The sequence below is a fragment of the Coturnix japonica genome, chromosome 14, assembly GCF_001577835.2.
Source record: "Coturnix japonica isolate 7356 chromosome 14, Coturnix japonica 2.1, whole genome shotgun sequence".
Classification (NCBI taxonomy): Eukaryota; Metazoa; Chordata; class Aves; order Galliformes; family Phasianidae; genus Coturnix; species Coturnix japonica.
This window is the reverse complement of record NC_029529.1, coordinates 7213754-7225028: the sequence shown is the minus strand read 5'-3', so window position 1 is coordinate 7225028 and position 11275 is coordinate 7213754. Positions and strand designations below refer to the sequence as shown.

At 40.8% G+C, this 11275-nt stretch overlaps 1 protein-coding gene across 3 annotated transcripts; it reads right to left on the bottom strand.

Moving 5' to 3' along the window:
- Positions 1-420: 420 nt before the first annotated feature.
- LOC107320544 (interleukin-9 receptor-like) lies at positions 421-11099 on the bottom strand. 3 transcript variants are annotated; one of them, XM_032447701.1, is made up of 10 exons: positions 10715-11099; positions 9097-9164; positions 8219-8309; positions 7739-7847; positions 6825-7018; positions 5991-6127; positions 5513-5687; positions 5211-5325; positions 4133-4217; positions 421-3127 (listed from the first exon to the last, which is right to left on the bottom strand). In XM_032447701.1, exons 3-10 carry the CDS (start codon positions 8295-8297, stop codon positions 2588-2590), a joined length of 1434 nt encoding a protein of 477 aa, XP_032303592.1. In that variant the 5' UTR covers positions 8298-8309; positions 9097-9164; positions 10715-11099; the 3' UTR covers positions 421-2587. The 3 variants fall into 3 exon arrangements, with proteins under 3 accessions (XP_032303592.1, XP_015731973.1, XP_015731975.1); XM_015876487.2 differs by lacking the exon at positions 9097-9164; XM_015876489.2 differs by lacking the exon at positions 9097-9164 and having other exon boundaries at positions 10884-11099.
- Positions 11100-11275: the final 176 nt, after the last annotated feature.

The window sequence follows — 11275 nt, the reverse complement described above, 5'->3', positions numbered from 1 at the left end:
ATGAGTGTAAAATCTTACTGGACACATTGGAAGTCTGTGAAAACAGGACTCTTCCAGCAGAGGGCAATGGCAGGTTGGAGTGGGTGCTGCTAAGAAAGCATTGGTCAAGAGCAAAGGGCACATAACTACATCAAATATTGCGATTCTCACTTTAAAGCCAATCGTTTAGATCTCCATACTTGATTAATGATTCTCTCTTCAGAACTGCACTGGTGCCTCTGCCAGGATCAGATCTGTAGATTAGATTAAATTACTACTAAAATGACTATTTTTAATTCTTGCTGCTTTTATTGGCAGGAAGAATACGTGCATGAGTGAAAATGTGAGTGGCTCTATGAAGGACTATGCCTTCTTGGAGACTTGAGGGGCTACAGTGGTCTGGAAAGATCTGTGATAATGAAGACTTCTGTAGCACAAGGTTTGTGACTCACAGGAGGACAGCAATACAGGGAAGATGAAATGACAGAGCTGTGGATCTAGACTTGACAGTGTTCTGGGCAAACTGTAAGACTGCGGTGTGCTGAACATTCTCTGTTTCTTCTTTACACATTGATCAGATTTAACAAAAGTAGAATAAAAAGAGCAAACTGTTTCTCTTGCCTCTGGAATTACTTTCATCTCATCTGCTTAATCAGGAAAAGATTTATGGCTTTATTTGGCCATTGACTAATGGCTGACATAGGAAAAAAAGGTTGCTTCCACAGCTCCTTCTAGTTAGAGTTTGCAGATCAGTGATCTTATGCCCTGCAGCTTCAACATTTTTTCATGTTTCAGCCTATCAGACTCCAGTGTTCTACAGTTTCATTGTTGTTTAATGCATCAGAAATCATACTGTGAAGAGAATTCATCCTGAGTACATGACAGGTCACATCTTAATCTCACTTGTTGCTCTTTTAGATACCTATACTGTTGAGTAATGTACAATCTGACCTCTCTCATCTCTTTTTCCTGAAATGAGTATGCAGATAACTACACAGGAAAATGTCTGATGGAGATACAGTTTCTGACACTCATCACTGTGAACACGAATGAAGCAGAGGTGACACTGTGAACCAGAGATATGTTGGGTGGACAGCCAGCAGAACCAAGCTCATGGCCACATGCTAGGCACCATAGGATAGCTCACCATGCAAGTCCCTCTTGGCTTTACTAGCTGTAAAATATATCTTTACTAAGGATACTTACTTTTTCTTTTGGTGGCGGTAGCTGCAGCACTGGCTCAGTAGTTTGGTGTGTAAAATAAGGATGGCATTTAGTTCTTTCCTTTTTCTATGATGTTTTCAAGTCAACTTTTACTAATGATTTGTATAGTCAATATTTTCATAACTGTGGGGTTGTTTTTATTTTTGGACTTAAAGCTGTTTCCAAAGCTCTCAAATACCAACTTCCAAAAAACAGCTTTTGAATTAATTTCTTTATTTACTTCTAAATAATCACAGTGTTAGATCTTTTACTTTATTCATCTTAGCAGGTAAGGGAAAAACAAACAAACAACTACAAACTAAAACATATCCTTTATCATGGAATATTTTCAGTTCCTTTGTGGCATACAAACATCACCCAAGTACCTTCTCACACTGTTTAATCTGCCAAAACTCAACACTCAGGGAAGAAAGGAAAAAAGACTGGTGGCTTCGTTCTGGTGTGGGTGATAGATGTAACATGCTCTCAGTAGTCCCAGAAAATGAAAAACTTGACCAGAGCCCATGTTACATTTCCTTACTAAACAAAAATTCTCTGTTTTCCACTGGCACGATGTATATCACACTTTCCTGGAAAAACTGGACTTGAAACAGTTCAGAGATTCTGGGAGGAGCTGTGAAAAAACTCAACTTGAACCTAATAAAAGTCTCAAACACGACTAAAAAAATAATAAAATGAAAAAGGTGAAAGAACAGCAAATTGGGTTCCTCTCTGAACTTCCCCTTTTGTTGCTGTTGCAGTCTGTTTTGTTTTTAAGTAGCTGCATCAAAGCAGAAACTGCCAAAATTGTTAAGTGTTTCATCTGATGATGCAATATCATTTCAGCCCTTTAACCATGATCCCATCGTCATCTCCATACTCATTTCCCATAGTCCTCCTGTTTGTGCCTGATGGACAAAGGCAGCATCTTCCTTGGCTTTTCATTTTCTGTCATTTCCCACCACATTCAATCTCTCTATTTGCATTTGCTTCTCTATCTTAAGTTCTATGTTCTCCCTTCCATGGCCTGACCTACTGCTCCTTATGTTTGTATCTGGATAGAATAGTTTCCATTACACTTTTGCTAGGAAAACCAGTTTGGAATACCTTCCTAAAGCAAACAAGACTTCATGAAACTGGTTCACTTCCCATGCAGATGCGTTCATATGCAAGGGCTGTGTACATATGAGAGATTTAAGATACAGCCGATTTGACAGTTTTAGGAAGCATCCTTCTCATTCTGTTTGAAACTGGAAACACTGCATAAAGCCAGACCAAAATCTTGGTCTAAAAAGGGATCTAATTATATGATGGTAATTGTCTGCATGGTCACCATTTAAGCCATTTTTGAAGACAATACTGGGAGATGAGAGGGCACCACAGAGATCTGTGTAGACAACATTCCTCAGGGAAGGTCATTCTGACATTTGAGCAGACCACTACCATCAGACAGCTTCAATAGCTCAGCGGGAATCAAACCTTCAGTGGTATCACTATCACACAAGGTGCAATAGTCACTACTGCTGAATGACACACTTGCCATCTCCAAAGATTCCTGAAGTACAAGGCAGTCACTCTTTCCAGGCTGTAGGTGGGAGGGATAATTCCTTCCCATGCTAGAGCTCTCAAGGTTGGCTTTAATTTTTTCAGAGACTTTCAGGCCAACGGTATCATTAGCATGGATTTGGGTTATCGGTACTGCTGGCCTGACTTCTATCTCTTCTCTTACACACTTGCTGGGGACATACTGCTGGCTTGGACCAGAGACAGAGGCAAATATCTCTTCTGCAGCAGCCAAATTTGTGCTTTCCATAGGTTTCAAGGAAATCTGGGAAATCAGTTCTTGGATGTTTAGCTCAGAAACTTCATCTGCAGTCACTTTGTTTGAGTTGCTTGCCTCTTCTCTTCTGAGTGGGTTACAAGCCTCGTTAGGTCCAACCCAGTCCTAGTGAAAGGATCAGTAAGTTCAGGACAATTTGCTCAGAGGTGGAATTTTCAAACTAACTGTTCTCTCTGTATGGCTTTGGTACAAAAATCAAGAGGTTTAGTGCAAATCTAATAGGCAAAATGTAAGTTACAGAGTATCAATAGTATTTAAGTTTCCTGAGGGAAGATTTCATATTAAATTTTCAAGATCTTACCTCCATAATGTGCTACAGGCTGTTTGTATTCCTTTGTAAAGACAGCATGCATCTTCCAGATTCAGTATGTGTATCAGAAGATGGAAGATGAGAGATGGTAAATGCACTACTGATGCTTCTTGACTTTTGCCACTTTCACTAAACAGATCTGCCCTGTCTTTTCTTTTTTTCCTCTTTCCTTTTCAGATTTAGTGCTTGTTTTCAGAAAGGCTCTCAATACAGAGGGAACATCAGTGGTCAACAGGAAGACCATTCAAACATACCTTACACATTAGGAAAGGTGGGAGGGGGAACCTACTGGAAGAAGGCAGCAACGTTAATTTGCTACAAGGGAGAAGCTGCCTGCTTGGGAAAGACTGCTGCTTCCTTGATCTCTCTGTTTCAAACTAACAGATAAAATTCTTGGTTCCTTATGAGAGAGAAACTTGGTTTAATAAATCAGAACAGCCTTTGAATGCTGCACTTGGATACCAGTGTTATCTGTCTCAACAAGGGAGAGACTGAAAACATCAGTTATTGGTAATACGTGGAAAGATACTGTGGATATGGAAAAAGCACAGATAGCAGATGGATGAGGAACTGAGTTACTGGAGAAAATTTCTACAGAAACAGAAGCTAGACAGCAGCTCTGGTGGTGCAGTTAGTATTTGGAGACAGGAAACTGAGAAACCATGAACTACCCAGGAAGACCGAAGCCATGTGTTGGTAGCGCTGCTCAGGAGGTAGAAAGATCAGTCCTAGAAAAAAAACTATAAAAAACCAACCCTCCCTTAAACTGAAGAATGTAAGAAATAAATGAAACATCTTACCTTAAAATTCCCATGATGCAAATTATAGAGTGGCTGAAAGAAAGCAGCTGGTGTGGGAATATTAAGGCAGGAGAGGACTTTTGCCCTGAGGTGAGAAAACAACACATTAAAATCAAATCATTCTGCATTGTCTTGATGGTACTGCACACTGACGAGATGAAAACCCAACAATTCTGCTGGAAAGGCTGAGGTAGAGCACATTTTACATGTGTTTCCTGACATGCTGTGAATATACGATTGTTTCCCTCTTGCACATGCATCAAATTTTTTTAGCCCAGTCTTCTCAGAGGTTTCTAAGGAACTCTGTATGTTGCAAAATCAGTACTAGTTTATTACTCATTATATACACTGAGCTATTTATGCATTTTTTTTTTAGCACTGTTTGATCTAAACTTTCTCTTCAAGCAGTATTGTAATATGTTAGTTTCACCACATTTAAGTAAAGAAGTTCTGCTATATATCATCATCCATTTATTAGAGCCTATCTTACACAAATATTTTATCATATGGACACAATGTATTCTGTCTCTCTGAGAATAACATGCATGTGGAACATAACAGATGCACATCAAGGTAGAAAAGGCTTTTGTGTTACCAGCATAAAAGAAAGAAGAGTGGCTGAACCAAGGTTTTACATACACTAATTTCTGTAGTTTGCCTATATTGATATTTTACATACTGACTACTATTAGGTACATCATGAAAAGCTTAACCTCTGTACCACTTTAACTGTCCTTCAGGGACTGCTGTACACTTGCACTTTTGATTTATCTACATGAAACGACTCAAAATATCCATGGGTATAAATCTTTTTAAGTCCAAGAGACCCTCAGCCTTGACTGTTAGCTGAGCTTGTATGCCAAGAAGGTGTTTTGGTCTCCTTAATGATAAAGGAGTGGGTCATTAATTCTCATTAGCCAAGGATCACATCATGTCCTGAGATTGTCAAGAGCTTTTGGAAATGTTAGAATCTGATTGTGCAGCAAAAGTAGAAAGCAAAAACAGATATAAGCACACTTAATATACCCTCTTCAGACTATGAAGATCAAGGAGAACTTAATGAAGTATCATAACATACCTTGAAGAAAGCTTTAAGTTCCAAAATAAATAGAGTAGGGTGCCAAAAGTCAGAGGAATGATCAAGAACTGCAATGTTTTGGTATCAAAGAGTTTTTCAGACAGTTCTGATACACCTATGAAAAGAACCAGCACAAAAAAAAAAAACAATAAATACATAAATAAAAATAGAAAGCCTGGATTTTAAGATAGATCCCCAAATATACAATCAGCACAAATGAACCTAAAACAGGAATTAAAGCAAAAACAACCCAACAACAACAGCAACCCATGAAATTAAGGCAAAACCAACATTCTTTGTACCTTCTCTTTGAAATACCGTTGTCTGGCTCCAGTCACTCCACTGACTGTGGTATGAATCCTCAATTTCAGAAACTTTGCAGCGAACACGTGCAATGTATGGGATGCCACTGCGAAATTCTGTGCCTTCAATCTCTATTTGTGGTAGTGAACTGGGTGGTGTCTTGTTCAGCGCAGCCTGCAAGTTATTTCAGAAGTTTCTATTAACAAGACAAAGGGAGGGTATTTAAATAAATACTTTTTCCCCAGACCGTCTGTTCTTGGATGCAGGAAGGCCTCCATGGTATCATATGATGTCTGAATGCAGGATTAAGAACATTTATTGATCTCCACTGTCAATGTTTTATATAAAACCCTTTTATTATGGCAAACCACAAAGGCTATCTTAAGGCAATCAGCTGCCAGAAGGCCCTGAGCTGAGTGGCAAGGATGTTGCACCAGGAAGAGCAATACTGTATCAACGCGTGTCCCATCCGGTTACCTCCCATGATGTGCTGTACTCCTTGTACTGCAACTGGTACTGGAGGATTTCATCGAGGTAGGAAGGGACAGTCCACCATATCCAACACTTGCTGGCAGTAATGTTGCTCTGGATGTTCAAAGGTGGATCAAGTTTTACTGCAAATAGAGAGGTAGGTTTTCCACAGCATTTGGGAGTGAACCACCACAGAAGGAGATGCCTGTTCCTAGGCAGACCAAAGTATCACAAGACCAAGCTGCTCCTACTGATACTAAGTGCAGCAGTAGACTGAACTAGCTTTTGTAGGAAGTCAGAACAGGTAGGAAACTAGCATAAAGGGATGCTATCTCATCCCTTGGGGATACTCCTGCAAGCAAAGAGCCACTCAAGATGTCACACTCTCTTCCAGTGTGGCACTGGTACAAGGAGGCTCTGAGATTTCAAGTACTATAGCATCTGTCTGAAGTACTGTGCTGTGGGATCTGGAATTAGATCCATAACTTAGATTCCTTGTGACTTCATTTCTTTGCGGCAAAACACCAAACAACCACTATAGAAACAATCCAGTGGTACATTATCCATAGCACAATAAAATAAGATGCAGACTAGAAATGCAATTAAAACGTATTCAAGAGCAAACGCTGTTTGAAGTCCAGAAAAAGTCAAAATGGAGACAGACCTGGACTGCATCCCTACTGCAAAAGCCCAGACTGTGTACTCTGCAGCACCATACAGTCTGGCTTTTTCCCATTACTTCCACCTGCTCTGAGACACCTTTTATTCTGAGGTATATCAGATCCTTCCCAAAGATTCCATGCACAACCTTGGCCCACAGCTGCCCCTGTCTGTACTTACTGTGCTGGCGGGGACTGTACTCTGGAAAGGTAACGTATGTGTGATTACTTCCATAGAAGTTGCCTTGGAGAGAGACTCTGTAACCATCTGTTTCCAAGATCTGTCTTGCTAAGTGCATTGTGCAGCGGTACTGATCCTGCACGCTGTCTCCAGCAGTCAGCTGGCAGCTGGCATTTTGGCCCTTAGTCCAGAGGCTAAAAAAGCAAGGAAGGGATGAAGGTTTCTCTTAAGTCACATGACTTATTATTTTACAGCTTTAAAATGCATCACCATTCAGAGTTATGCTATTTTTGATTTAATGTGAGGCATCAAACATCAGAGCAGCTTACCCTCATGTCACAGTTTATAAACTACTGGTAGTCAAGACAACTTTATTACATAAACAGGCTTATCTCAAATTATCCTATCACAGTGCTTATTATCCTATCACACCACAGATTGTTCACCAGATTTCTTGTCTTAGATGTGCAATTATTCACATAATAAACCTGCTACTAAAGCTTGTAATTTACTAGACGTTCAACTTTTTTTTTTTTCTTAATATATTTAACATTTAAATATATATATATATTTGGGTCAGGCTGTATATGGGAGTTACCCAGAATTTCACCAATGACAGAGAGCCAAGGCTACAATGAGAGGGCTTTCTGCACTGAGGGGCCCTTACTAGCAGATAATACTGGACCAAAAGACCACCCTGAGTCTGGAGGAGACCACTCAGCTGCATATGCAAGAGCTCTGATGCACCTCTTGCAGCTGTGAAAGACTGAGAAGAAAGCAGCTGTGTGACTGAACTGGCAATGTCCAAAGCAAGCAAAGCCCCCACAGCCATGACCTATCTCTGCCTCTCTGCATTGCCCTTCCCATGCCAGGGCCAGGAGAGCCACAGGCAGCTCTCAGCTTACAGCTCTTACTTTGTGAAATGCAGGTGGAAAGGTCCATCACCCACAGGCTCCTCTGGTGCCCACGTGCAGCTCACAGTAGTCACATAGTTATTCAGGCAGCTCAGACTGCCAGGGAAATCTGCAGAAGAAGCAGACAAGAGCTGCATTCATGTTATCACCTAATGAGATCTAAAACGTACTTAGTAGCCCTTCCTTTAGTGATGCCTTCCTTACAGTACTTTTCCTCTCTGGTACCGCACTTCCCTGTGTGTGATGAGTGTAAGACCCTCCAGCAGGGACTCTGCACAGTGGCTGTGCTTTCTGCTGTTCAGCTTGTCTGCTATGTGAGTGGATCCCCATGTCTGGCACTGCCAGCCAGCTGTACTGCTGCTCAGGAACCAGAAAAGGGCAATCACCAGAACTTATATACCATTCCTTAGAGTCTGTGTATAAAAATGAGAGCACATATACACACCTCCCACAGCAGACCTATTCAGAATCTTCCCTTACCTCTCCCTCGTCCTTCACAAAGGAGCAGCACAGCAGTAACACACAGGTGAAGGCCCATCTGCTGCACATTTCGACCCATTCCAGACAGAATCTAAATCAGAACAATTGTTAGAAGCATTTTTTCAGTAGTTGCACTAGCAGCTTCAGCTCCATGTTCCTGCCAGGCCCAACATAAGCTGGCAGACACATTCATGTTTCCCTGCGCGCTGTTTCTGATGGAAACTAAAAACAGATGCTTACAGAAGCAGCGTGGAAAAGACCTCTAAGATCACCTAGTCCAACCATCCACCTGCCACCAATAATTGCCCACTAAAGCACTATATCTGCTCGTTCCTTAAACACCTGCAGACTTGGTAGCTCCACTTCCCTGGGCAGTCTGTGCCAGCACCTGACTGCTCTTCCTGAACAGAGAAAGCACTGAAGCTCCTCTCTAGGAACCTTCTCAGTCTCCAAATATTGCAGCTCATGTGTCTCTTGGAGCAGATGTAATTGTTTCACCTTCAAGGCTTCAAATGCTTTTTTCCCCTCTCACGAACAGTAGCTACTGCTGAAAGCATCTACACCACAACCATTGACTGCCTTTAATGACAGATCTTTCTTCACTTGAGGTACTCACTGATTTTCTGCCATTTTCCTGATGGAAACCTTCCCTATTTCTTCACTAGAGGGAAGTTTCCTTGAGCTTCTGGTGTCACAAAAGTAAAAGTTGGGATAGAAAAGGCTGTTCTAGCACAAGGATACATACATACATATATATAATAAATTATTCAACTTCATGTCTGAAAAAACCAAGACCTGTCATAATTTTCTCTCTCACACATTCAAACACATGAAAACACAAGAAGCCACCATTCCAGGCAAATAACCAAGCTGCCCACCTGCAGCAAGAGAGCCTTGGCATCTGTATTTCCTTCCAATAAGTATTTCCTTGCTGCAAAAGAGAACTCTAAAAAGCAGAAATTGAAAGAATAGCCAACATGAGCTCTGGGGTAAGAGGAGGCTGTGAGAATGTCCTGTCTTGAAAGGGCACGGCTGGCTTATCATAGGGGGAGGAGGGAATGCCACTTCTGTGAACTTTCAGAAGCAGCTGGAGGAAAGAGAGAGATGCACAACAGGATAGAGGAAACTCTGAGTACAGCACTGGCAAAAAGCCAAGTGAATATAAGCAGGCTACAGATCAAGCATGGTTTCTAACCAGCAAGAGGTCTGAAGTGGTCTTGAATGAGACTGAGAAAAAGTCTATGCTTAGCAATGACTGTGATGTTTCAATCAGCAGGGTTGTTTAATTGAAAATATTATATGATCTGATAACTGCAGAAGAAGGAGCTGGACTCTATGACCAGAAGCATCCTTCCAGTCCCAGATTTCACACAACTAAGTAGTAGCACTTCTATAGCAAACTCTCCTATCATTAGACTTGCTTACAGCATAGGTTTTTTGAATTAAATAGGAAAATAATTAGAATGTTTCAAAAATTAATCAAAGGAAAAGGAATCTTTTTGGCTTCCAATTCACCAAGTCTTCATTTATGGCTTTTTGGTAGACATCCTGTTTTGCTACAGACCTTCAAAGTGGGCGTTACATAGAGGAAGCACCAGTGCTAAGTTCAGCTGGGGGAGGTGGGAGGCACGACATCTCCTCCTGCTTATCATTCTGATCATAGTTGCATATGATCCCTGTGATAAGTACAGTGAGGCTGACTAAATATGAAATAGAAATGCGTAAGTACACGCACAAATAGAACTCTGCATATTCTTATAAATACTTGCCCAAGCACACAAAGAGCATCAAAATGACTACACCAGGTTATTACCTATTTCCAGGTAAACTTAACCAGTTTGTTAACAATCCTTCCCCTTCACCCCTCAAATATTCCCTTTGCTCAGTTCTTCAATATCTGAAGCATAACAAACATCTACTGTTACCCTTTCTCAACTGGAAATAAATACAGTATTGTTTAAAAGCTGATCTGTGTTACATATTATGAATGTTTGATTCAAAGAAAATGATTTTGGGGAAGTAGCAGATAACCAGCTGAACTAGGACCTGCAGTACACTGACACAATTACAAGAACCAGCACAGATCTTGGATGTTCATCAATTAAAAGAAGTGCTATTGCAATTACTTGTAGCGTTTGTAATGCCATTATTAGCTCTTCCCTTGAGATCCACACTTTGAATAAGATGTTACTGAAAAGATTAAAATAGCTCTGAAAAGAGCTGTAAGAATGATTTAATCTTTCATATCTTTCATCTGAGATAAACAACTGAGACATCTTTTAGACTCAACCAGATAAAAGGCTGAGAAGCAATTTTACACCATCTAGAATTATCTGTACAGAAAGAGCACTTCAGATAGGAGAAAAGGCACTTCTGAAAATCTACTAGAGAAAGATGGAGAGAGTCCAGTCGTTATGAGCTGAAGGTAGATACAGTCAGAAATGAAAGGCAGAAGTTGGACAGAGGAGAACTACATTTCTTACCCAAACCTCTTACCTAAGCATATATTCCAACACCCAGCCTATAAAACTTGGTTAGGTATCTAAAAAATAAAAGTCCTTCGCTCAGGTGGAAGTCAAAGGATTGACACAGGACTTCTTAGGTACAGCTCTATGTCCTGAAGTGGTCACAACAATCTTTCCTCTGAACACCTGCAATACTCCACCTTGCAGAGGTAAACCTGATGTATGTCCAACCAACTGGTTCACAAACAGGTGATATCTCTTCTCAGTAATTGCCAAGCACTTCCCTCTAGTGCAGAAAGGAAAGAATGGTACACATAATAGCAACTGGGAGAACTGCTGACTACAGAGACATATGAGGCTGAGCTCTGTCTGCTGAACATCACAATGAGATTCGTCTTGTAAGAGGCAACTGTATCTTTCCCTAGAATCCTAGATATACTCCAGTGCCTTTTCTCATTGTTTAAATCTGCTGTGCTTCCCACCTGCTTCAAATTACTCAGCTGTGGAAAATGAATTGCTGCATCACCCAAAAGCTGATGACAGCCCAGCCTGACCACAGAGAAGCTGTTCTGCCAAGGTCCAGAAGAAAATG